Source organism: Lepidochelys olivacea, assembly GCF_965140295.1.
Source record: "Lepidochelys olivacea isolate rLepOli2 genome assembly, chromosome: 3".
NCBI lineage: Eukaryota > Metazoa > Chordata > Testudines > Cheloniidae > Lepidochelys > Lepidochelys olivacea.
This window is the reverse complement of record NC_140413.1, coordinates 32,501,428-32,529,372: the sequence shown is the minus strand read 5'-3', so window position 1 is coordinate 32,529,372 and position 27,945 is coordinate 32,501,428. Positions and strand designations below refer to the sequence as shown.

The window sequence follows — 27,945 nt, the reverse complement described above, 5'->3', positions numbered from 1 at the left end:
CCCACCTTTGATCACAGCTTGCTTGCAAAGGAAATAAAGTCACTATCATTTAAAAAACATGTATTCTTTATTAATTGATTATAAAAATAGGGAGAACTCACAAGGTAGCCCGGGTGGGGTGTGGGAGGAGGGTAGGAGGGATGGAAAAGGCCACTTCAAAACTTGTTGAATGACAGCCTTCTGTTGCTTGGGCTGTCCACTGGGGTGGAGTGGTTGGGTACCCAGAGCCTCCCCCTGCGTGTTCTTGGGCGTCTGGGTGAGGAGGCGATAGAACTTGGGGAGAAGGGAGGGGCTGCAGCGGCAGTCTATGATCTTGCTGCCATTCCTGAACTTCCACCAGACGCCAGAGCATGTCCGTTTGATCCCGCAGTAGCCCCAGCGTTGCATCCTGCCTCCTCTGATCTTCCTGCCGCCACCTCTCATCTCGATCGTCCCTCCTGTCCTTACATTCATTGGCCGCTTTCCTGTACTCTGCTATCGTATCCCTCCACAAATTCTGCTGAGCTCCGTCAGTGCCGGACGACTGCATGAGCTCAGAGAACATTTCATCGCATGTGCATTTTTTTCGCTGCCTTATCTGAGATAGCCTTTGGGACGGAGGAGGGAGGCTTGAAACATTTGCAGCTGCAGGAGGAAAAAAAGGGAATGAAGTATTTAAAAAGATACATTTTACAGAACAATGGCTATACTCTTTCTTGGTGAACAACACTATTCACATTACATAGCACATGATTTTGGTACAAGGTCGCATTTTGCATCTTATATTGAGTGCCTGCGGCTTGGTGTTACAGATCACACACGCAGTGCCAGGCAACAGAATTCGGCTTGCAGGTGGCCATGGTAAGCCATAGTCTTTTGGCTTCTGCAACCTTCATAACAGCAGCGCCCTCCTTTCTCATACCAAGCAAAGCCCGTTGAGTTGGCCATTTAGTGCTGCAATTTTCGTGTTAATGTGCAGAAGCAGAAACCAAACACCTCCCCCATTCAATTCTCTGGGATGATTGCTTTACCCCTCCCCCCACCACGTGGCTATCCGGGGAGGGGGAGATCAGGGGAGATCCCTGCTAGCCAAACGCGAACAACTCAGCACCAATGCCCCTCCTCCCCCCACCGTGTAGCTAACTGCGGGGAGGATTTCTTTTCAGTCACAGGCAAACAGCCCAGTAGGAATGGCCACCTCTGAATGTCCCCTTAATTACATTCCCGTATTTCAACCAGGTTACCATGAACGATATCTCTCTCCTGAGGATAGCACAGAGAGATAAAGAACGGATGTTCCTTGAATGCCAGCAAACACCGGGACCATACACTGCCAGGCTTTGTCATGCAATGATACCACGTTACTTGCTACTAGCATGGTGTGGTAAAGTGTCCTACCATGGCGTGGTAAAGTGTCCTACCATGGAGCCAATAAGGCTGCTCTCCCCAGAAACTTTCTGCAAAGGCTTTTAGAGTACCTCCAGGAGAGCTTCATGGAAATGTCCCTGGAGGATTTCCGCTCCATCCCCAGACATGTTAACAGACCTTTCCAGTAGCTGTACTGACCACAAATGCATCCCAAGTCCTCAGGGCAAATTAATCATTAAAAACGCTTGCTTTTATAACATGTATTATATTTAAAAAGGTACACTCACCATAGGTCCCTTCTCTGGCTTCGTTGGGTTGGGAGGGTATTTCAGTCAGGGTGATAAAAAGTTCCTGGCTGTTGGGGAGAATGGTGTGCTATGTGCTCTCCTCAAGCTCGTCATCCTCCTCCTCCTCATTTTCCCTGTCCGCAAAATCCTCAGGCATGGCGGAGAGTACCTCATCATTGGAGTCCACGGACGGGGTGGGGTAGTGGTGGCGTCCCCGCCTAGAATTGCATGCAGCTCAGCATAGAAGTGGCATGTCTGGGATTCTGTCCTGGAGCATCCTTTTGATTCTTTGGTTTTCTGGCACGCTTGTCTGAGCTCCTTAAGTTTCACACGGCCGTGTGTTGCGTCCCTGCTGTAGCCTCTGTCCATCATGGCCTTGGAGATTTTTTGAAATGTTTTGGCATTTCATCTTTTGGAACATAGTTCTGATTGCACGGATTCGTCTCCCCATACAGTGATCAGATCCAGTACCTCCCATTCGGTCCATGCTGGAGCTCTTTTTTGATTCTGGGACTGCATGGTCACCTGTGCTGATGAGCTCACCTGGCCAAATAGGAAATAAGATTCAAAAGTTCCCGGGGCTTTTACTGTACACCTGCCCAGTGCATCCGAGTTCAGAGTGCTGTCTAGAGCGGTCACAATGGTGCACGGTAGGATAGCTCCTGGAGGCCAATACCTTCGAATTGCGTCTACACTAACCCTAATTCGAAATGGCAATGTCGATTTCAGTGCTAATCCCCTCGTCAGGGAGGAGTACAGAAATTGATTTTAAGAGCCGTTTATGTCGACAAAAATGGCTTTGTTGTATGGACGAGTGCAGGATTAATTCGATTTAATGCTACTAAATTCGACATAAACTCGTAGTGTAGACCAGGCCTACAAGTCCACTCAGTCCTACTTCTTGTTCAGCCAATCACTAAGACAAACAAGTTTGTTTACATTTACAGGAGATAATGCTGTATTATTTGCAACGTCACCAGAAAGTGAGAACAGGCATTTGCATGGCATGTTTGTAACCAATATTGCAAGGTATTCACATGCCAGATATGCTAAACATTTGTATGCCCCTTCATGCTTCAGCCACCATTCCAGAGGACATGCTTCCATGCTGATGACACTCATTAAAAAAAATGTGTTAATTAAATTTATGACTTAACTCCTTGGGGGAGAATTGTATTTCCCCTGCTCTGTTTTACCTGCATTCTGCCATATAGTTTATGTTATGGCAGTCTCGGATGATGACCCAGCACATGTTGTTGTTTGTTTTAAGAACACTTTCACTGCAGATTTGATAAAATGCAAAGAAGGTACCAATGTGAGATTTCTAAAGATAGCTAAGGCACTCAACCCAAAATTTAATAATCTGAAGCACCTTCCAAAATCTGAGAGGGACGAGGTGTGGATCATGCTTTCAGAAGTCTTAAAAGAGCAACACTCCGATGCGGAAACTACAGAACCTGAACCATCAAAAAAGAAAATCAACCTTCTGCTGGTGGCAATTGATTCAGATGATGAAAATGAACATACGTCGGTCCGCACTGCTTTGGATGGTTTTCGAGCAGAACCCATCATCAGCATGGACATGTCCTCTGGAATGGTGGTTGAAGCATGAAGGGACATATGAGTCTTTAGCGCACCTGGGATGTAAATATCTTGCGACGCCGGCTACAACAGTGCCATGTGAATGCCTGTCCTTACTTTCAGGTGACATTGTAAACAAGAAGCAGGCAGCATTATCTCCTGCAAATGTAAACAAATATGTTTGTCTGAGCGATTGGCTGAACAAGAATTAGGACTGAGTGGACTTGCAGGCTCTAAAGCAGGGATTGGCAACCTTTCGCATGTGGCTTGCCAGGGTAAGCCCCCTGGCGAGCAGGGCCGGTTGTTTACCTGCTGGTTCGGCTGATTGCAGCTCCCATTGGCCGCGGTTCACCGCTCCAGGCCAATGGGAGCTGAGGGAAGCAGCAGCCAGCACATCCCTCAGCCCGCGCTGCTTCCTGCAGCCCCCATTGGCCTGGGACAGTGAACAACAGCCATACATTTATAAACCATAAAAATTGTTTTATTTTTGCAATGTTATCATGTGTGTGAAAGATTATGTACAACAGCAACTACATACACCCATTCTGTCCTAGGCGGACTTTGCTTTTACTACTCTCCTGTATCTTTGAAAACTCCCTCCCTCCTCTCTCTCTCTCTCTCCCCTTCCTTCCCTTTCCTTCTCCTTTTTCTTCTTTCCCCCATGGAGGCAGTTCCTCCACTCTCTATTTTATTTATGTTCAACCTGTAAAAATCAATAAGATACTTTGATTTAAAAATTTTTATTCTTTTGAGCTACAGGCATTTTGCACACCACAGCATCTTATAGGTATGATTCCAAGGAGAACCAGAAATATTTATTGTTTTATTAACACACAATGTTTATAAGCAAGTTCTTCTTGCAGATGACATGTTCATATTCTGCTTGTTCTAGGAGCTACACTGGGAACCCATATATAACCAGCTCAGGATTACAATAATTATGTAAGCCTACAATAATAGTTATATTGCTTAGGAATGAAGGTGTATTTCCAAATCAATTTATTTGACTATATAACCACTATTACTCCATTATCTATTCATTCACCATAAACTTTGTCATATCTTATATTGTGCCTTCCTTTTATTTGTTATATACATAAAGAACCCTCAACTGAACCATTATGATGTATACATGTCTGAAGTTAGCAACTGTATTATCGTATTGCTGTAATCCACATCCTCTTTCACTCCATGCCCTCCTTTCTTCTGACCATCCCAACCTGCCGAGTCCTCAATTAATATTTACATTTTGAACTCTTTACAGCATGGGAATCACGCCTTTCTCTGTTTTCTGTGAAGCATCTAGTATGTTTTCGGACACTATAAAATAATAAATACAATGGACCACCTTGGCTGCTGAGTGGCATTTTGAAGTACATAAGAATGCACCTGTGATGTCAATATGCAGTATATCAGAATTTAAAAAAAAAAAAAGGTATATCAAAAATTGCATAATTTTAGTTAAACAAATCTGTGTGGGAGACTATAATTGTATTTTGGAAAACGTATGCGATTCTCATTTACATTAGTAAAGCCTCATTTAGAAGGATGAAGAAATAGAACAGACCTACAAATAGCGAAGGGCCTGATGTTCACATCACCTCCAGCTTCTTAGGACTTCAACTGGAGTTGCAGGTACTCAACATGTCTGAAAACTGGGCCAAGAGATTTTACGTACTGCTCAGATAATCCTGTTGTGAGTAAAGATTTATGTTGTTTTAATTTCCACAGGAATACTGGATAAAGTTTCATGTACATACGTACAGTTGTCACCATTAAAAAGCCAACATAGTCAACAGATTTCACACTTTTGTTTCCTACATTAAGATCTTGGGCTATTCTTTATTTATTCCACTTTTCCCCCCCAAAGGAAGTGATCTCTTTGCTCACTTGAACAGCTTCAACAGTGTAAGATGGGAGATGGCTTAACATTTCTGAATTTTAAGCATTTCTGAATTGATCCAGTTACTAAACTAGTTCATCTAGTTTTTAGCATAGTGGAAGATTAAGAACTAACGACTGCACATGGCTATCTATTGAAACTCACCTTGCTAGCCACTTAGCTCCTACTGTTTCAATTATCAATTATCAAACAATTGTCTTTAGTAGTGTTGGCCAATGAAAGCTAGAAAATATTGTGCAAAAGTCTTTTTTTTTGGTTTTTTGGTTTTTTTTAACATGGCATCTCATATTTCATTCCAAATAGAAAGACCCAGCTTTCCATGAGGACTGGCAGATGAGACTTTCTTCTAGAGAATTAAAAGTTTAAAATTATGTGAAGACCATCTCACATTTGCTCCAATTAGATTATTTGATGAGTTACAGAGATAACAAGGCTTGTGAGATAGACAGTAGCTTCTGTAATACTGCCAAGTTGTCTTCAAGGAGGAGGATGTACCTCTCTTCTCTCTCAAACAATTTTTGTAACGGTCTTTCCAAAAAAAGCTTTTACATTCAGAGACTCTATGTTGTTGCACAGGGCAATCAGTGATGTACAGTCACAGATATGTAAAATATAGGAAAGGGACCTGAACCAAAAAAAATTTCCAAAAGGTTAGCAAAGATTATGAAACTGTGTTTTCTGTAAAGTTGGTTGAAAATGGAGCATTTCTCAAAATCTTTACACTAGACATCACAAAAATAATAGTGTACACAAGAAATTCCAACCATATGGTTAATATACAATTCAAATGATAGAGTCTTATGTACAAGTTTAAGAATTCTGTGGTGTTAACATACCAAGTGTTCAGTATTGTTAGTGCTGGGGACATGTGGGGAATGGAAAACTAAAGAAACCGATACAGCCAACCTCCTCTTTCTGTTGACTCTGGCACAGAAATGCATTCTCTCAATATGGATAAAAGAGACCATTACCACATGGTCCAGCTGGATGAATCTGATTGAAGATGCACTGAGACTGGAACACATTACAAAAATCTTCTAGCTAAAGCAAAGTGACTTATGAAAAACATGATTACGACGTTGGAATATTTTCAAGCAGCGGGAGGTTAACCTCCCTCACGCATGTACCAATTACTAAAAAATGATCCAAGTTTGCCTGTTCCATGGATCAAATGTGTTTTTTTGTACCTTGATGTTTATTACGGGGATTCTATTAATAAAAAATACTACTTTGTAAAGCATTAATCATTATTAAATTCATAGATTGCTTTAACCACAACAATCTCTCAAGTACATTTGATTTTTCTGTCAAATGAGGAAACAATCACTATAATAAACAGAAACTCAGACACAAAAGCAATATGCCAATTTATTTATTATTCCCTCTATACTACTAGAGTACATTTGATTGAACACATTTCCAAAATCATGCAAATTTCACGTACAGTACAAAGTATTTGCTACAGTGACATTCAGATACATTATTTAGCTGACTGAAACACAAACGATTAAATACTCTATCTCTAACATAAGAAAGCTGGTACACTATATTATCACTGAACTTCTCATTTTTAAATGTTACTTTTAAAATGGCAAACACTAATTACTTTTTCCTTTCTATAACCAGGTGAAAAAGAATATATTAGTGAAAGGGCATGCAGAACAATACTTCAGAAATTCAGACATTACATATAAACACTGTCTTGATGTAACAGCAGTTACCGCTATTTAGTGCAACGATTGTGAAATTACATACCAACAATAAATAGAGCGCTCACTAAATCAATGAGAGAACATTACATACTAAATATCTGTTAATTCTAACACTATATTCAGACAATGTCCTCTACAAAGCTTATCAGCACAATGCACAAATAAAATTGCCAGAAACAAGAGCAATTATAGAACAAACTAACAGGTGATGAAGATGTACAGTTAGCCAATCATGTATCTTAATACTTAACCAACATATTCTATTTCATATGTTGCACACACTTTTGAAGATCAACTAGTTAATGAAAAGTATGAAATTTCAAGTTACCAAGGGCCAGAGGGATTTTAATATTGTGTCTTCTGGCTTCTGTAAATTCAGATGGCAACACATGGTACAACATTTTGCTAAAAGTAAGCTATTTAATTGGAATTTTTAGAAGGGATAACAAAATGTGAGTTTTGTGCATTGCAGCAGACACATGTCTGTCTATGTCTATGTTAATGTCTATGTTTTACTTTTATATGAAATATTCCTGACCTACTTAATCCTAAAACATCTTTTCCCCAAAAATTCTTCGGCAAGGAATTTGATTCCCATGCAGAAAGACAAGTACTGCTTTCATTTGTGGAAAATAGCATTATATTTACTAGCAGTATAAATTAGGGAAAGGGGTAATGAAATATTTTATAGTGTAGGTTATTTTTCTTTCCAAAAAAAGGACTGGAAAAAAATCCAGGTTTGTTAGTGGAGGCTATTGAAAGAGATAAAAAGTGTCTAGCAAGAGCATGAACCAACAAACCAGGGATTTTAAGAAAATTATGACATACAGACGTGCTCTGTTTTAATTTTGTTTGTTCCCTTCACAGAATACTCTCTCTCTCTTCTCCAAAACCTGCAGCGCCTGAGGCTGTAACACCATGGAGCTCTGAAGAATCTTCCGAAAGCCTGGTATAACTTGAACGCTGGCTTCGCTTGTGAGCCACACTTTTTAGGTTCTCATTCTGAACTGCAGTTGAATTTGAGCTGGAGCCAGGGCGCAGAATGATTTGAGAGGAATCTCTGATACCTTCAATGTCTTCAAAATTTTGATTAGCTCGATTGGCTGGAGCACTGTTATTATTTAGGGTGACTGTACTAGGTGTTCTGTTTAGATTATAGACTTTCTGGCAAGCAGGCCAGTTCTCTTCAGGACTGCTTGCTATTAAGCTGCTCTCTGAAGGGCTTTTCTTGTCTTCTGAGCAAATTGACATGCGTGTCACAGCTGGATCTTGAAGGCCACTCAGACTGTGCGGAATTCCTCTCTTTCCACTGTGGCTGTCATCTTCAAGCTCAATGAGATTTGCTTTTTCAAGCTGTGAATCATCCGCTCCATCGTTGTGGAGGGAGTGGTTTGGAGAACTTTCATTGGACCTCACACCAGAGTCAGAGGAATCCTTTTTGTCTAAAAGGGCATCTGTCAAGTACTCCTTTGCTTTGATGAAGGTTCTAATAGGCTCAGATCCATGTTCAGGGGATTTTGGTTGCTTGTCCACTTTCCCATCCATTTTCTTGTCCTTTCCTTCCTTGAGAAGTGGAGTGTTATCTGATTCTTCTGTTCCAGACTCATCTTCATCACTTGGCAGTTTCTGATAGCGCAAAGTAACTCCTTTTAGTTTTAAATCTGCTGCCTGGAAAATGCTTGTTCTTTCTGAAGATTTCTTTCCTGGAAGAAGCTTGGAACCAGACTGATCAGATTTTTCATCTTCTTCAGTGATAGGATCCAAAGGAGATGCATCATTAGTGGAAACACCTGAAGTACTGTAATCTACAACATCACCCCTCTTCATCAGAAAGGGCTTTCGTCCATCATCTTGTTTCTGTTCACCATCCTTTCCTTTTTCTTGTTCTATACTGGAATGGAGGGAGCCCCCTGATGTGCTCTGCCCCATACAGAAAGCTGCTGTGCTATGTGGGGAAGATCTGCCACTTACAGTGGTAGAACTCGCACCCCCTTCTAGCTGTGACATTTGAGCAATATATTCTCTATATGCATCTCTGTATTCTGCCTGCACCTTATCAGTCAGCTTTGAGATTTCAACACTAGAATCTTGAGAATTGAGACTTGAAAGACTTGGAGTTCTGCGAGTTTGTGACTGGAAAAAAAACCAAAAAAATAAAACCACTTATTATCTTTGTTATTTTAATATAACCAGAAGCAATAGCATATATGCATGAATGAAAAACTTTTGTCTGTAATGCATCATGGCAGTTAAATTCTTAAACAGTCATTTAAAAGATCTGTATAAATGCTTAACAGTCATATTTGTATTCACACTCATTCATCAACTCCACAAAAACAGTCATTTCTGTTCCATTGCAAAAAGAAATTACATACAAATCTGTATTTTATCAAAACATTTAAAGTTTATCCTTTTTGAAAACACTTTATAATTATTAAATTCATTTGGTGTATTGAGTTTAGGCTTTTCTCGCATACACACACGTATTTACATATGTATATAAGATTTTTTTTCATTTAAATTTCAAGGACATTTCATTGCCAACAAACATTTGTGAGGGAGAATTTTGAAAATAATTAAAAGCATTAGTATTGAATATATACAACTGAAACTTTCATTGTATTTAGCTGGTTTCAGAAAAATCAGTCTCTCAGATTAAGAATATGAACTCTGTTCCTCACCTCTTCTCTCTTCGCTCCTTCTCTTTCACTTATTCTTTCTCTTTTACCTTGCTCCTGGTCCTACATGCATTTTTTTTATTCTTCTGATTCTGTTCCTTTTTTCCTCAAAAACTGTTCATGCTCCCTTTAGCAAGCAACCATGTGCAAGAAGCCATAGGAAGGATCTTACCTGCGGGCTGTAGTTTTGTTACCCCCCTCTATATTACTACTACTAAGGTCTTGTGATTTATTAAATATTACTAACAGCTCTTCACAAGATTCTTTCCTATGTACTAGGCTTTTGTGAAGTTGCCAAACATGATTAATGCTGAATAAAACAATGTCTAAAATAAGTGTCTTCTATATTCAATGAAAGACAAACTGCTAGAGCAATTCAGTGCCCATAATGAAACACTGCCGTCTCAAAGATGGATATGGTCAGTTATGTATGCATATTCCCTACTGAATACAGCTAAATTAATTCACTACAGAATATTTAATTTGGCTACCCATTTCCAAAAGGTACCTTTTCCCCTTTAGATGAGCCAGTTTTTGTTTATTTATTAATGCAAACTTGCTATATATCCTCTGAATGATGGATTCCAATGCTTCCCAAAAGTAGACAGTCAAACTGACTAATTTCTTACTTTTCTGAATTAATGTCTCTCTCTTTGTTGTGGTTCTAAAGTTTTGATTTTTTTGTATCAAAGTTTTTTTTTTTAAATGTTTGTCTTTCAAAATCTTTGTTTCCATTATTCCTGGGCTCTTGACATATAATGAAAAACTACAAATAAAAGACAGTGAGCCACACCATATTTGTGTTGAAAAGGACATATTGAGACTGTATTCTACCCAAAGCATTCATAAGAAACATTCATTTATGTCCTAAACCATTTTGTGTATATTTCAGTTATAACTATGATGATTAAAAAGATTGGCCAAGAGTTGTAATTAGTGATTTTGGGTGCCTCAGTTTCTGGGCGCCCAACTTGAAATGCCTGATTTTCAAGAAGTGCTGAGCGTTTACCCTCTGAAAATCAGGCCTCAATTTTTGGGTGCCCAGAATTGAAAATCTGAAAATCACTAGTTACTTTTGAAAATCTTGACCACTGCCTTAAAACATTTATTCATTTGTCAACTGTATAACCTCTGTAAAGGCCCCATATATCTAAAACTGCTCATACTTAGTGTGATTTTGGAAATTATAAGCCAAAAATTATATGCACAAAACTTGTGGGAGAATGAGAGGAGGATTCCAACCCCAGATTTTAATGCTGGATCACTTGCCAACACAGGATCTAGTGCTCAAATAAATTGGTTAGTCTCTAAGGTGCCACAAGTACTCCTTTTCTTTTTGCGAATACAGACTAACACGGCTGTTACTCTGAAACCTGTCATCAGTACTGTGCATGTTAAAATTATATATAAATATATTTTTCAACCTTTACGTGGGGCATGGTGGTAGCAAGTTATTAAAATATTTACCATTTGTGAGGACTAAACAGTATGATTAATAGAATTTATCTGATGAAATATCTAGTATTTACCTTGCCTTATGCAAGGTGAACTAAGTACTTTAGTCATACTCTCCCTCTGGAGGGGAATTACCAGGGAGGAGGAATAGCTATTGGGGGTGAGAGAAAATTACGATGAGGCAGTAGAAATGGTTTATTTGGGGGTTTTCCCTACTCTCTCTACAAACTATGGTCTTGGGGCAAGACAGGGAGTTGAGAGGGTATCTGGATAGACAGGGTGGACTGGCAGCCTGTCCTGTCATCTAACAAAAAACAATTTCCCACATATTAGGTAAACAAAATAAATCTCTTTAGTAAATACCTGCCAGCTCAAATTATTATGATGTGGAGGAGCTTCATCGAGACCAATTGTGTTCAGTTCTTCAAAGCTGAAGTTGAGAGCGTAGGGAACCTGAGCAGAAATTCCTGTAAGCTCAGTGTGAGGCAATTCACTATTACGCACAGGACGACGAGAAAGCTCATTGTGAGGAATCACATTGGTAACATGTTCATTCACTGCACGAGAATCTTCATGAACAACCTGATTTTCTGTATTTCTCATTTCGAGTACCTTAACATGTAAAAAACAGGACAAATGTCATTACATAGCAAAGCAAGATAAAAGGTTTGAGCAAGTAATCTTTCTTAAATTGTATTATATTCCAAACAAAAGGAAACAGGAAAATGTAACTTGCTTTTTTTAAATTGTAAAATTGCATGTGTTTGTGAATGAATCACCAAAAAAAGACTACTTGGGAGAGAGCTCTTTATGGAACTGTGTGTCTGCAATGAAAATCGTTCTTAATATTTAGTTACTGTACACAGCCTTTTTAAAGCATTAACATGCCAAAGACTATCAATTTTAAAGTACGCAATTCCTGTAAAACAAAATACTAATTACAAGTTTAAGAGTGAAAAAACAAATAGCACATTTAATAGATTTAATAAACGTCAGTCTCACAATAAAACACTGTCTAGTAACTGTCAATATTTACAAGTCTGTGAATTAGGAGCACAAACATATTCTGTAGTATAGGAGTAGAGAATCAACAGCACTCAAACATCTTTGTGGAGAATTTAACAGTCTGATGCCTGTCCCTAGTTCCCATTAACTATGTTATTTACCCTCAAGCTGAGGGAAGAACAGATCTTTTAGTATACATGTATGCCTTAACAGTATCAGAGACACAGATGCCCCTCACTGTATGGCTTGTGTAAGTCCAATACTTTAATAGTTTGTTTTAAGATGCAGCCAATGTAATGATACATGCCTGCACATTTACCATGAGAATTGACTTATAGCACCAAGGAAAAAGCAAAATAAATGAGGCGTTCTGGATCAAATGTAAAACTATAATCAGCTTTCTGTTGATATGGAAAAGCTCAAAATTTTATCTTACCGTGCTTCTGAAAAGGTGCCAGTCACCAAAATTCATGTTCATCTCCTGCTTCAGTTCATCAATGTTACATTGAGCCAAGACACGACCATTTATGTTTGCCTAAATAAAATAAGTAAAACTATGTAAAAAGAACTTGGTACATTAAAAAAAACCCTGTAAATATTTCATAATAAAATTCATTTTACCCAGAAATCATTTTGGACTCTTACAAGGATTTTATATTTCTAATTTATCATTTACTTGAAAAATATTTCTTTTTAGTAATCTTGACTTTGCTTTTCAAACTTGAAGGTTCCTTTAAAAAATAGAGGTTACCTTGGAAGCCTTGCAGTATATGCCATGGACTACCAAATGGCAATTTCAAGATCAAATCCCAATTCCTTGGTTGTGACAAACTCTCTCCCCAGCGATGAAGAGTCCTGTATTACTCTAAAGAACACCTGATTGATCAGGAACAAATTTACTAGAACTCTAGTCACACTTGAATAGCTGTGGAGACATGAGACCAACGTACAGAGGTAAGAGGTAACACAAAGGTCAAAAGCATGGCTCAGGAAAGATTCTACCCAAACCCTAACTGTCTCCAACAGTCCAGAACTCCTGATCAGACCAGGATTTTCCTGCTTCAAGAGGCACTGGTGTGTGGATGGATTATACTACACTATGTAGCCCCAGCAGGAAAAACCTTGTTCACTTGGCCAAGTAAGTCAGTCTGGTTGAGGGCTTCTTACTCCCCAGGAGGACCTGTTGGACTCCTTCCAAACAGGTCCGTTCCTCCGGGTTCAGCCATGCAGCATCCATGCTGAGAGGTGGAGGAACTCGAGGTTGGGGTGTAGGAGACAGCTGTGGTTCTGTGAAAGCAGGTGCGGGTGGTTGGGCAGGGGCCAGGGAGAGGCCGTGGACAAGCTCATAAGCATGCCGAACCAGTGCTGGCAAGGCCATTGCGGGGTGATCACGACCACCTGTGCTTTGTCTCTCTTGATCTTTGCTATGACCCTGCTGATGAGTGGAATTGGAGGGAACACGTACATCAGGCTCCCTGATTACGACAGGAGGAAGGCTTCAGAGAGGGAGCCCTTGCTCAGACCTTGCCGAGGGCAAAACTGGTGGCATTTCCTGTTCTGTCTGGTAGCAAACAGGTCCACTTGGGGAGTTCCCCACCTTAGGAAGATTACGCAGGCTACCTCTGGATGGAGCGACCACTCGTGGTGAGAGAAGAAGTCCCTGCTAAGCTGGTCCGTCAGCGTATTCTTGACACCAGGAAGGTGACAAGCTTCCAGGTGGATTTTGTAGCTGATGCAGAAGTTCCATAGAAAGAGTGCTTCTTGACAAAGAGTCGATGACCGTGCTCCCCCTTGCCTGTTCATGTAGAACATTGAGGCTGTGTTGTCCGTCAGAACTCGTACCACCTTGCCCAACAGGTGGGGCAGGAAGACTCCGCACATCAGCTGGACTGCTCAGAGCTCTGACGTTTATGTGCAACTTCACCTCCTCTGGGGACTACATCCCCTGTGTCTGGAGGTCACCAAGATGTGCATCCCCGCTGAGGTCTGAGGTGTCTGACACCAACTCGATGGACAGAGGGGGGTTGTTGAACAGAACCCCCTCCAGAACTGTCCTGCAGTCGGTCCACCATCGTAGTGAGGTAAGTATCACCTGGGGAACGATAACGATCTTTTCCAAGGGGTCTCTGGACTGGGAATAGACCATCCCCAGAGATTGTTACAGGGGCCGCATTCGGAGCCTGGCAGGCAGACAATGTAAGTGCATGCTGCCATGGGACTTTGGAGGTGCAGAAAGACCCCAGCTGTAGTCAGAGGGAATGTGGAGACTTCCACGAGGAGGTTCGTCAATGTGTGGAACCTTTCCAGCGGCAGGAACACCCAGGTGCAGGTTGATTTGAGGACTGCTCCAGTGAACTCTATCCTCTGCACCGGCACTAACGTTGACTTTTTGTCATTTGCCAGTAGGCCCCAAGAGCAGCACGTGGCCTGAAGCACTGCGATATCACTTTGGATTTGAGACCTGGAACTGCCCTTGATGACCAGTAGTTGAGGTACGGGTAGATCTGAATACCCCAGCGCCTGAGGTAGCTGCACTTGGCTCCATTGACATGCACTCAGTAAACACTCTCGGATGCTGTTGCCAGGCCAAACGGAAGGATTGCAAACTCCAAACTGGTAGTGGTGGGGCCCCACCGTAAACCGGAGGAAGCGTCTGTGTCCTTGAAAGAGCGCTGTGTGGAAGTATGCGTCCTTCTAGTCGAGGGTGGCATACCAGTCTCCTGGATCCAGGGAGGGGATAATAGAAGCCAGGGAAACCATGCAGAATTTTAACTTCTTTAGGTACTTGTTGAGGTCTTGCAGGCCCAGGATGGGCCGTAGGCCTTTGGGATTAAGAAATACTGGGAATAGAACCTCTTGTTCCTGTAGTCACCTCAGTGTCAGCCTCACCTCAGTCCCTGGAAAAATCATGGAGCAGGTCCTCAAGGAATCAATTCTGAAGTACTTAGAGGAGAAGAAAGTGATCAGGAACAGTCAGCATGGATTCACCAAGTGCAAGTCATGCCTGACTAATCTAATTGCCTTTTATGACGAGATAACTAGCTCTGTGGATGAGGGGAAAGCAGTGGACATGTTATTCCTTGACCTTAGCAAAGCTTTTGATACGGTCTCCCGCAGTATTTTTGACAGCAAGTTAAAGAAGTATGGGTGGGATGAATGGACTGTAAGGTGGATAGAAAGCTGGCTAGATCGTCCGGCTCAACGGGTAGTGATCAATGGCTCCATGTCTAGTTGGTAGCTGGTATCAAGCGGAGTGCCACAAGGGTCGGTCCTGGGGCTGGTTTTGTTCAGTATCTTCATTAATGATCTGGACGATGGCATGGATTGCACCCTCAGCAAGTTTGCAGATGACACTAAACTGGGAGGAGTGGTAGATATGCTGGAGGGTAGGGATAGGATACAGAGGGACCTAGACAAATTAGAGGATTGGGCCAAAAAAAATCTGATGAGGTTCAACAAGGACAAGTGCAGAGTCCTGCACTTAGGATGGAAGAATCCCATGCACTGCTACAGACTAGGGACCAAATGGCTAGGCAGTAGTTCTGCAGAAAAGGACCTAGGGGTTACAGGGGAAGAGAAGCTGGATATGAGTCAACAGTGTTCCCTTGTTGCCAAGAAGGCTAACAGCACTTTGGGTTTTGTGAGTAGGGGCATTGCCAGCAGATCAAGGGACGTGATCATTCCCCTCTATTCGACATTGGTGAGGCCTCATCTGGAGTGCTGTGTCCAGTTTTGGGCCCCACACTACAAGAAGGATGTGGAAAGACTGGAAAGTGTCCAGCGGAGGGCAACAAAAATGATTAAGGGACTGGAACACATGACTTATGAGGAGAGGCTGAGGGAACTGGGATTGTTTAGTCTGCAGAAGAGAAGAAGGAGGGGGGATTTGATAGCTGCTTTCAACTACCTGAAAAAGGGTTCCAAAGAGGATGGATCTAGACTGTTCTCAGTGGTAGCAGATGACAGAACAAGGAGTAATGGTCTCAAGTTGCAGTGGGGGAGGTTTAGGTTGGATATTAGGAAAAACTTTTTCATTAGGAGAGTGGTGAAGCCCTGGAATGGGTTACCTAGGGAAGTGGTGGAATCTCCTTCCTTAGAGGTTTTTAAGGTCAGGCTTGACAAAGCCATGGGTGGGATGATTTAGTTGGGGATTAGTCCTGCTTTGAGCAGGGAGTTGGACTAGATGACCTCCTGAGGTCCCTTCCAACCCTGATATTCTATGATTCTATGATACTCAAGAGGAACTTCTTCCACTGCAACTGGCTGTAGTAACCCCTTTACCTTCTGCGCAAGGAGACTCTTGTGAGGGGGTCCCTGAAGAGGGACAGGGAAGGTGGGGGGGGAAGAGTAAATGGAAGGTATAACCCTGTTTCACTGTACTGAGGACCCATTGGTCCGAGGTTACAGCTGTCCAGGCAGGGAGGAAGAGGGAGAGGAGGTTGGAGACTACAGGGAAGGATGGATCCGGGGAATAGTTTGATAGGTCACCTCAGGTTCACCTTCAAAATGACCATTTGGCCCCCTACTTATTACAGGTCAAGCCCAACTGGGCAGAAGGTGGAGGCTGGTGGCTTGGGCAGCGCTTGTAGCCTTTGGCTTGTTTATAGGGCTTGTCCTGCTGAGGCTGACTCCCCTGGCCCTGCGACTGCTGCGGTTTGAACCGCTTACATGCTGGGGTAGGGACGTAAAGACCCAGGGGTTTTAGGGTGGTGCAGGAGTCCTTGAGGCCACGCAATTTGCTATTTGCTCCACCAATAGGGCCCTGCTGTCGAAGGGCAGCTCCTGCATTGACTGTTGAGCCTTAGTGGACAACCCAGAGAGGAGCAGTCAAGAGGCTGGCCGCATCGAGATAGCAGAAGACAGGGTGCGGGCAGCAGTGTCCGCAGCGTCTCACACCGCCTGAAGGACCGCCCTGGCAGCGGTCATTCCCTCATCAAGGATCGCTCAGAACTCCTTCTTGGAAGCCTCAGGGAGCGACCCGACGAACTTGGCCACGGTTTGCCACATATTGAAGTCATATCGGTGAAGGAGGACTTGGTGGTTGGCCACTCTCAGTTGAAGGCTGGAAGACGAATAAATCCATAAATCCTCCTTGAGTCTTTATTTTTGAAGGTGGGCCCGGGTTGTCCTGCCTCTCCTTGTGGTTAACCGCCTCGACCACAAGGGAATTGGGGGCTGGGTGCGAGTACAGGTACTCATGCCTTTTGATTGGCATGAAATACTTACGTTTCGCCCTTTTAGAGATAGGGGCCAGGGAAGAGGGAGTCTCCCACAGGGCATTAGTGATCTTAGAAATCCCTTTATGAAACAGTAGAGCCACCCTAGCAGGAGCCGAGGAACAGAGGACATCAGAGAGACTGAGGGCTCTTCCAATTCCCCTGCAAGAAGCCTGAGGTTAGAAGCGACCCTCTTCAAAAGTTCCTGGTGCGCCTTGGCATCATCCTGAGGAACTGGGTAAGCGGGCCCCGTGATGTCCTTGTCGTCGCCAGACGAGGCTGAGGCCTGTGCAGTGGGAACCTCCACATCCAGTCATGGTCCAGCAGCTTGCTTCCCTGGGTCCTCCTGGACCTGCAGGGTCTTACCCCCTGAAGTCTCCTGAGGGGGACGGGATACCAAGGCCACTGGCCTGTCCGAGGCTCCCAACACCAATTGGGCAGCCTGGGAAGGCTGGGTGAACCCCCAAGGGATCCACGGTATCCATAGGACCAGCCACTGCACTTGGGGCCATGGGACAGGTTTCGGTACTGATAATGTCGTTGGCACCGTCGGTACCAGGACTTGTCCTGCAATCAGGGAACTTCACTCTGAGCCACCAGCGAAGCGGTTGGTCCTGGGCAACCAGGATCGGGCTGAGCGGTGACTCTTGTCCTGAGTAGGGTGACCTTCCTTTTGGAGACGGGCAATGACAGCCCGGTGATCGGCGGTATCTGGTGCCCGATTGGTCCCAGGATCAGTCCTGGGCCCTTGAAGATGGTCGGGGCTGGTCCTGAAGTTCTTGCCAGGCGGAGCATGCCTCCAAGGGTCTGCGCCAATCTACCGGCAAGGTACACCTCAAGTTCCTCGATTGCTGCCCCTGGTGAGGGGACCGAAGAGGGCTCCACTGAGCCTGCCTCTCCCATCCTGAGGCGTGATGGCTGCGGGCAGGTGAAAGCTGGTGGGAAGTCCCTCTCGATGGGGAATGGTACTGCTGCCTGACATGGGTCTTGGCTCGCCCTGTGCCCTCTCCTTTCCCTTGCAGGAGGTAGGAGATCTTCCCCTCACAGTCTGTTTTGGCTTCTTGACAAGAGCGATGGAGGGAGACCAGTGCCGGCTCGTGAACGGCACCAGGGGAACACTGTGCATGGAGACCACAGTGCTCGGTGCAGAGTAAGACCGCTGCTCCGGTGCCGAAGTGAGTGACGACTCCATTAGGAACGCTTACATGGATATTGCGCTCCTTCTTCGTCCTAGATTTGAAGGACTTGCAGATACGGCATTTGTCACTTGTGTGTCCTTCGCCTAAGCGCCTTAAGCAGCTGGTATGGGGACCACTGATGGGCATACAGCGTTTGCAACCATCACAGGGCTCAAAGTCTGGGGACCAGGGCATGCCCTGACCAGGTCCCGTTTGGGACTAACAGAGAGTTTGAGAACTACAACTAAGGGTAACTAAGAAAACTACTATGTATAACTATTTTACAGGATTTCAAATTTTGCAAGAACAGAGAAGGAATCAATGCTAGCCAAAGCATCAGATGTTCCAGCACTGTCACTGGCGGCAAGAAGGAACTGAGGGTGAGGGGAGCCGGCGGCGCCCCTTATACTGCGACATGTGGGCGCCACTCCAGAGGGTACCAGAGCCGGTCCCCTACAGATACTGCTGAGGGGAAAACTTACGGCACCGGTGCATGTGGTGAGCACACACACCTAATATGGAATGGACATGGGTAAGCACTCGAAGAAGAATCAGAACTTACAGAAAGCTCAGCAACACCACCCTAATACAGAAATGGCTACTGACCCAGCCTCAACACTGCTCTTCACTTTCCTGGCATCATTGGGGAGCAATGGATTGTGAAAAGGCAGGGGGGACACAAGGGAGTCATTTTAGCATGTGGGAGGGAAGACAGAATAAATGAGAGTGAGCAAGTGTGGCAGAGAAAGTGAGGGAGATATGGAAGGGTGAGAGGTAAAGAGGGAGGAAGAAAAGGGTGAATGGACTGAATGGAGGAGAGACAGAGGATGAAGTGAGGAAAAACAAAGGTACATAAAATATAAAAACAGAAAACAGGAGAGGGGGAATATATAAAAATAAAATGAGAAGACTAAAAGATAGGGGAGTCTTGGAGCATGGGAGATTTCTATAAACTAGATGCAGGGCCTGCAGATACAGGAGTGGAAAATACAGTCACAGGGCTGGGACTTGGAGAAAAGAATGAAGGGTAAATAGATGCCCATACTTTATTGTAATATGTTCCAACTCTTGGGCTGAAAAGCTATGGGAGGGCAGAAAGGGGATCTTTTCTCCCCTTTTGACTCCCTACAGATACTATACCTACCAAAATCCTCCTTTACACACTTTCCTGACAAAATACTTATCTGCAACAGCCATCTGGGACAGGGATCCTATTTTTACTCTTTGAAAAAAATGTAGTTACTCTACCACGGGGCAAAGCATACCTTTTGAGATTAGGCTTTTGTAATACATTGCTTGATTCATGTAGAGATGGTAGTTTTAGAAGTAGTTTTCCTGTGTTAACTCTCACACAAAGTACCCAGTTTGACAGTACTAGGCCTTGCAGTAGGCTATGTAGAATTTTAGTATTCTGCACACATCCAGAACATTCCATATATAACATTTATATATCAGCCAGGATAAGGGAATAAACTGGAGAAGAACTATCTCCTAATTGAACAGAAAACATAACACGACTTTGGAAAGGAGAGAGGAAGAGTCTTCAGACACATTTTTTTCCTTGATCTAAAATAAGGTAAAGACTATACAATCTCATCTGAGAGTAAAAAAATAAATTAAATGCAGGCTTTAAGAAAATTACCATGATAAATTGAACAGGGTAAATTAATTACAATAATGCACAATATTCTTTTTGCAAGAAAAAACACATTTTGACGTTTCACTTTAGTAACTAGGGCCCTTACCTCAGTTTTAAATACAAGATAATGAAGCACTCAGGACATTTTCCTTGCATTAAAGAAGCTGCATTACTTTGAACATACATAGATAAAAAGTATTATTTTGATATTCAAAATGATTCAGTAGATTTTTCATGCAATACATCAGTTAAATAATTTCTTCTACGCATGCATTCCTGTGTTTCAATGTTATGTAAATGATTGAAGTATAATAATGGATCACCTTTCTTATAGTTTCAGAGTATTGAGGTAACATACTCTGATCCAGCCCTTCTATCTGCTTCAGCTTCTCACATACGGCTTCCACATTCATTGAGCTCAAAGGCACATGTGATCCTCCAGTGGCTGATCCTGTGACTGTTCCTGTTCCCTATGCAAGAGGAAAAATGTGCACAAACAATATATTCAAATGCTAAGCATGTCTGATGCAAATCAAATGGTCTTCAATTACATGCATTTTTGGATATGGAGCTAAAAAGTAAGAATACCATGATTAGTGCCAAATTATCTAAATATAATACTAGAAAATACTAACATATGGTGGTAGTAATAACAATAATAATGAGAAGGAAATGGCTGAGATACTGTCCATCCTAGAAAAGTGTTCTAGTTTAACCAAACTAATTAAAAAAATCCATATAAGATAACAAATTATCAATATAAGCAAGGGTTAAACTACAGGGTCACCATTAGGGGTTTGCATAGATTTAACTAGGTCAAATTTTAAAAGCAAGACTAGGCCTTATTAAAAAATCTGGTTTCCACTGTTTTACCTAAACTCTTCATGCTAACTTCAGACTAAGATGACATAGGGTAACTAGCTCAGCTTCTGGAAATAACACCAAAGAGGGTGTGGGGAGGAAAAATGAATGCATCTGCAGGTGGCCAGTACAACAAGGCTCTAAATTCTCAGAAAAGCCTAAATTCTTCCTAGTTGTGGGGTTTCTGTGCCACAATACAGAGGCGGCTAAAGCAAGGTGAAGGGGAAGAAATATAAGTCTACGTTTATGCAATTTCACTATCCTGTTAAAATATACCCAGATAAACTGTCCATCTAGATTCTTATGCCACACCCATCAGCAATATATTTGAGCATCTATATTAGTGATATGTTTCAAGCTGTAAATTGGGTCCAATTATTAATTGATGTAGGGCAATCTGTAGAATACTGTTATCTTTGAAAGTTTTACAGAGCGTCCATGAAAAACACTCATTACTCAATAACGATATCTACATTGGAAAAGAACATTTTACAAAGTAAACACCTGTTATTTATGCTAGAGGATCAGACAGCTGCTTTTGTAGGTCAAGCTCATTGCATGTACCAGAGGCTCCTACCATCCTTCATTCCTCCCCCACCAATCACAAGCTCCCTGTTTGCCATAGAATATCAAGGTTGGAAGGGACCTCAGGAGGTCATCTAGTCCAACCCCCTGCTCAAAGCAGGACCAATCCCCAACTAAATCATCCCAGCCAGGGCTTTGTCAAGCCTGACCTTAAAAACCTCTAAGGAAGGAGATTCCACCACTTCCCTAGGTAACCCATTCCAGGGCTTCACCACCCTCCTAGTGAAAAAGTTTTTCCTAATATCCAACCTAAACCTCCCCCACTGCAACCTGAGACCATTACTCCTTGTTCTGTCATCTGTTACCACTGAGAACAGTCTAGATCCATCTTCTTTGGAACCCTTTCAGGCAGTTGAAAGCAGCTATCAAATCCCCCCTCATTCTTCTCTTCCGCAGACTAAATAATCCCAGTTCCCTCAGCCTCTCCTCTTAAGTCATGTGCTCCAGTCCCCTAATCATTTTTGTTGTCCTCTGCTGGACGCTTTCCAGTTTTTCCACATCCTTCTTGTAGTGTGGGGCCCAAAACTGGACACAGTACTCCAGATGAGGTCTCACCAATGCCGAATAGAGGGGAATGATCACGTCCCTCGATCTGCTCTCACACAGCCCAAAATGCTGCTAGCCTTCTTGGCAACAAAGGCATACTATTGACTCATATCCAGACTCACGTCCCTTGATCTGCTGGCAATGCCCCTACTCACAAAGCCCAAAGTGCTGTTAGCCTTCTTGGCAACAAGGGAACACTGTTGACTCATATCCAGCTTCTCTTCCCCTGTAACCCCTAGGTCCTTTTCTGCAGAACTACTGCCTAGCCATTTGGTCCCTAGTCTGTAGCAGTGCATGGGATTCTTCCGTCCTAAGTGCAGGACTCTGCACTTGTCCTTGTTGAACCTCATCAGATTTCTTTTGGCCCAATCCTCTAATTTGTCTAGGTCCCTCTGTATCCTATCCCTACCCTCCAGTGAATCTATCACTCCTCCCAGTTTAGTGTCAACTGCAAACTTGCTGAGGGTGCAATCCACGCCATCGTCCAGATCATTAATGAAGATATTGAACAAAACCGGCCCCAGGACAGACTGTTGGGGCATTCTGCTTGATACTGGCTGCCAACTAGACATGGAGCCATTGATCACTACCCGTTGAGCCCAGTGATCTAGCCAGCTTTCTATCCACCTTATAGTCCATTCATCCAGCCCATACTTCCAGCCATCCTCCAATCCTTCTCTATTTTAGAGACTCCCTCCAACCTCCATCCTCACCTCCCTGTATGCCAGGGGCTCACAATCTCCCCTCGTGTCATGAACTGTGCGCTCCCTCATTTCTCCCTTCCCTCTTCTTCCACCATTCACCCCTCCATTATATGGCTGGGGCTCTGTGTGTCCCCCATACCACTGAGCCTCATTCTCCCCAGAATACCAGGGGTCCTGTGTACCTCTCAATTCCCCTTTGCAAGGGTCTGAGTGGCCCACCACCCCCCTCCCATCATCACCCAATCCACCCATGACAGGGGCCCTTTTCCCTCAACTATCTTTATTTCTTTTCTATCTGGGAGATAAGTAATTCAGGATGTCAAAATTTTAAACTGTACTGTGACATGGGCAGAGAGGAGATGAGGGGTATTATTATGCTGGTAAGCGTTAATGGCTGCTTTGATTTATAGACAATTACAAAGAGGACTGATGCTGCCAGATCTGCTAATCAGATTCAAGGGTCTCTGTCTCCCTCCCCCCATTTCCCCCTTCTGATTTCACAAAAATCAATAGGATTCTGCCCACTGACGCCTATAACATTCCCTGAAATTTTGGAACTCATTGGATGTGGTATTCAAAAGTTATCACATTACATACAGACAAACAGAAAAATTCCACCAAGACCTCTTTTGCCAGTATAGTTCTGTATATCAACTATATATTAATTTCCCATTCAGAGCTAACAGATTACTACATTTGTGTTATCTTTTAAAACCACTAACTCATTTGTGTATATAAGTTTGCTTGCTTTAACCTTGTGATAACTCTCTCATTTCTTTTCTTAGTCAATAAATCTTTAGTTAGTTTATTACAGGATTGGCTACAAGCATTGTCTTTGGAGAGAGATCTAATGTACAAGTTGATCTGAGGTAAGTGACTGCTCTCTTGGGACTGGGAGCAACCTGAATATTTTGTGATCTTTGGTGTATAGCAACCAACTATCACTAAATCCAGCTTGACTGGGTGGAGAGATAGACTGCAATATCAAGCGGATTGCCTCTGATTCTGTTTTAAGACTGTTATAGTGCTTTTGAGTTCATATTCCTTACTGGGTTGGTGAAATCTAATTATAGAAATACAACCCAGTCTGGAGTCTCTGCCCTGCTTCTTGACAGTCTGCCCTGAGATTGGCACTAATGCTCATGAACCACTCCAGACAGTGTGACACAATGGTTTACAGAAGAACACAAGAGACAAAGAGCACACACTGAAGAAAAAAAGTATAGTTCTCTATAACTTTCTCCCTTAAAACAGAATGATAAAAATCTAGGGCTGGAAGGCACCTCCAGAGGTCATCAAGTTCAGCACCCTGTGCTGAGGCAGGACCAAGTAAACCTAAACCATCCCTGAGAGGCATTTGTCTAAGCTGTTCTTAAAAATCTCCAATGATGGGGATTCCATAATAGCTATTCTCTTAACAGCTAACCTAAATCTCCCTCGCTACAGATTCAGACGATTATTTCTTGCCCTACCTTTGGTGGACATGGAGAACAACAGATCACAGAACATATTTGAAGTCTGTTATCAAATACCCCTTCAATCTTATTTTCTCAAGACTAAACATGGCCAGTTTTCTTAACCTTAACCTCATAGGTCAGGTTTTCTAAACCTTTTATCTTTCTTGTTGCTCTCTTCTGGACTCGCCAATTTCTCCACATCTTAAAGCACGATGCCAAGAACTGGACACACTACTCCAACTGGGACCTCAACAGTGCTGAGTAAAGTGGGACAATTAAGCTCCATGTCTTACATGCAACACTCCTGTTAATACACATCAAAATGATATTAGCCTTTTTCACAACTGCATCACATTGTTGACTCACATTCAATTTCTGATCCACTATAACCCACACATTCTTTTCAGCAGTACTGCTGTTTAGCCAGTTATTCCCCATTTTGTAGCTGTGCATTTGAGTTTTCCTTTTTAAGTGTAGTAGTTTGCACTTGTCTTTACTGAATTTCATCTTGTTGATTTCAGACCAATTCTTCAATTTGTCAAGGTCATTTGAAATTCTAATCCTGTCTTCCAAAGTGTTAGCAACCCTTCTCAGCCTGGTATTATCTGCAAATACTATAAGCACACTCTCTACTCAATTATCCAAGTAATGAATGAAAATATTGGATAGTACTGGACCCAAGACAGACCCCTGCTGAAAGAAATTTCAACATTAAATGTATTTCTACATATTTAAAAGGAATAAGAGAGGTTTCAAAATATTGTAACATTTATTTAGTGGTAATAAAACAATGTAAAAATATCAGTATAATTGGGAAAGTTCAGAAAGAGTTAGTTCTACTCACAGAAGAACATAGTTATTGAAAAGTGCCATCTAAGAGTGAATGCTATACAGTACAACTTTAATTATCAAATGTAATAGTTGGAGTTTTGGATAATGAACATAGTTAACTGTTGTTAGTAATTGTTAATATTTGCATTTGTTAGTATTGTGACATTGTTTTAGCTAACAGGGAGTTTTGGAAAATTTAAGTTTAACTGTATATCTTGGCTTTAATATTCTCAGCCATGTGCAAATATCTGGATCAAGCATGATTAACAACTTCGGTTGCAACAGTTCAATATGAGACTGTGGTGAAATATTTCCTTTCCAAAGTCACCCTTAAGCATTCCATATATAGTAAACTATAAACATCTAAATAGTTAAAGGTACCACTACATCAGTAGTCTCCAACCTTTTTAAGCACAAGATCACTTTTTGAATTTAAGTACAACCCAGGATCTATCCCGTCCCTTCCCAGAGGCCCTGCCCCTTCCCTGAAGTTCCGCCCGGCTCATTCCCTCCCTCCCCCATCACTCACTCTCCCCCACCCTCTCTCACTTTCACTGGGCTGGGACAGGGGGTTGGGTGCAGGAGCAAGTTTGGGTGCAGGAGGGGGCTCTGGGCTGGGGCAGAGTGTTGGGGTGCAGGAGGAGGTATGGGGTGATGGCTCTGGGAGGGGGGTCAGGGCTGGGGCAGAGGGTTGGGGTGCGGGAGGGGGTTCAGGGTGCAGGAGGAGGTATGGGGTGCTGGCTATGGGAGGGGGCTAAGAGCTGGGGCAGGGGCTTGAGGTGCAGGAGGGAGTTCAATGTGCTGGCTCCGGGAGGAGGCTCAGGGCTGGGGTGTGGGATCCCGACGGGCAGCACTTACCTTGGGCGGCTCCTGGTCGGTGGTGCAGTGGGGCTAAGGCAAGCTCCCTGCCTGCCCCGACCCCATGCCACTCCGAGAAGTGGTCAAAATGCCCTGTGGCCCCTGGGGTGGGGCACGTGGCTCTGCATGCTGCTCCTGCCTGCATGCACTGCCCCCACAGCTCCTCGTTTCTGGCCAATGGGAGCTGCGAGGGTGGTGCTTGCAGGCAGGAGCAGCGCGCGGAGACCCCTCCCCGCCAGGAGTTGTGGGGGCATGCTGGTCGCTTCCAGGAGCGGTGTGGGATCAGGGAAGGCAAGGAGCCTGCCTTAGCCCCGCTGCACCATCATACTTTTAGCGGTCAGAGCTTGCGATTGACTGGCAGAGGCTCCAGGATCGACCAATGAATCGCCATCTACAGGTTGGTGACCACTGCACTACATCATCTGGAATTTCAGAGAAGGCCATAAAATGCTACCTTACTTTTATCATTACACATTCCACTGTGACACTCCAGGTTTTCAATCCTTCCTCTTCCTTTTCTAGATAACTAATTTCTGCCTCTGGCATCATAACCCAACACATAGAAATTCATTATTATTCAGAGGTTTCAGAGGACATCCAAAACCTCTGTATAATCATAGGATTACTTAACCAAAGGGCTCAGCCCTGTGGAACTCTTACATTCCACAGAAATGATGTTAATCGCCAAAAGCCCCTCAATTTTGTAGGAACAGAGCCCCTCTTCAGCTCCACTCTTGCAAAGCTTAGCTCTGTGCACAGAAATCTAAGATCTGTGTGCAAGACAGAACAGAGTGCTGGGGAGGGAGAGTGCAGAGCAGGAAGAGACATTTCTGAAAGGTGGTACAAGCAGAGACCTCTATCTGTAATCTGGTTATTCCAGATGTCCCCAGAGCCATCAGAATTGCTAGTTCTATTAGCAGCACACCCTTCACAGCCTTCACAGCTCCTGCTTATGGAATTTTGGTTTCAGCACTGTGTAACATCTAGGCACCACAGGACTGAAGCTAAATTCCTGTGAAGGTCCATCACTTTAAACAGGCCACACTGCAAAGAAATTCCACTTCTCCAAAGTTCTGAAGTGCAACATCAAACAGTTGTTGCTTTAGTTAACTACAGTTCAGTTATCAGGGTTTACCTGTAATTCTTTATGAACAATAAAGAATGCATTTACATTCTCCATAGTGTTTCTCTCTTTTCTCTTTATTTAAGTACTTCACTTTCAGAAAGATTCAAGGAAAGAATCACATTTACTCTTGATAATGAGAACACCTACAGCTACACTAGACAATATTTAATTAAATTTTTTAAAGGATATAAATCCTAATATACTTCAAGGTATAAGCCAATCACTAACTGATTAATGTTAGGAAGAAGCTTTCCCTCTGAACTATGTAACTGCCCATACTACAGGCTTTCTTGCACCTTCCCCTGAAGCATCTGGCACTGCACACTGCTGGGAATAAGATACTGGATTAAATGGACGACTGGTCAGATCTGGTATGGCTATTCTTATGATTCCAAACAATATAGAGGCTGCTAGGTATACAAGAAGAGAGGCTGTTGCAGGCACATAGGGCAATACTAGAGCATTATTTGTATTCCCTTCTTATATAATCTTTATGTTTTCCAATACTTAACTTTTATAATCACTTTTACCTTCTTAACCTTCTTAGTCTCCTACTTACCAGATAGTTTTGGTCAATATTTCCCCACCCACACACTCACTTTTGATATTCACAATTAATTATCTCATAATTATTTCACAGTCTGTAAATAGTAAAAGATATTCCAGTTTCTTTTACAAATAAACACAATTTTAAATAGAGCATTTAAATACTAACAAAACTACAGATTATGGGGTTTTTTTAACAAATACATTTCTGTTCTAAACGGTAACTGCAATCTAACCTGAAGGTAAACAAAAAAAAAAAATGTTTTGTTTCTCTTGGTTAAAACTTACACGTTTTTACCTTGACTTGATTGCTTGAGAAACTTGTCCAAAAGGCAACAAAAAAGGTCATAACATTTTTAATCATTCTGATATTAAAATTTTTATCCAAGTTGTCAGCACAATTCAGAAATTTTTAGCGATATTTGAATGT

General features: G+C 42.8%; 1 protein-coding gene and 1 long non-coding RNA gene across 4 annotated transcripts in view; both read right to left on the bottom strand.

The window, feature by feature from the left end:
• Positions 1 to 117: 117 nt before the first annotated feature.
• On the bottom strand, positions 118 to 4,907 carry LOC311519083. The gene is made up of 3 exons (XR_014711194.1): positions 4,783 to 4,907; positions 1,635 to 2,177; positions 118 to 624 (listed from the first exon to the last, which is right to left on the bottom strand). It is a non-coding gene; the product is annotated as an uncharacterized lncRNA (long non-coding RNA).
• Positions 4,908 to 6,468: 1,561 nt separating this feature from the next.
• The window catches only part of KIDINS220 (kinase D interacting substrate 220), a 159,668-nt gene continuing 138,191 nt past the window's right edge, over positions 6,469 to 27,945 (bottom strand). For all 3 annotated transcript variants that reach the window (XM_084622063.1, XM_084622064.1, XM_084622065.1), the window contains 4 exons: positions 20,325 to 20,471; positions 12,405 to 12,503; positions 11,327 to 11,575; positions 6,469 to 8,963 (listed from right to left, as the gene is read on the bottom strand). In XM_084622063.1, the coding sequence (XP_084478189.1) occupies positions 7,692 to 8,963; positions 11,327 to 11,575; positions 12,405 to 12,503; positions 20,325 to 20,471 (1,767 nt within the window). In that variant the 3' untranslated portion in view covers positions 6,469 to 7,691. The remainder of the gene's footprint in view (positions 8,964 to 11,326; positions 11,576 to 12,404; positions 12,504 to 20,324; positions 20,472 to 27,945) is intronic.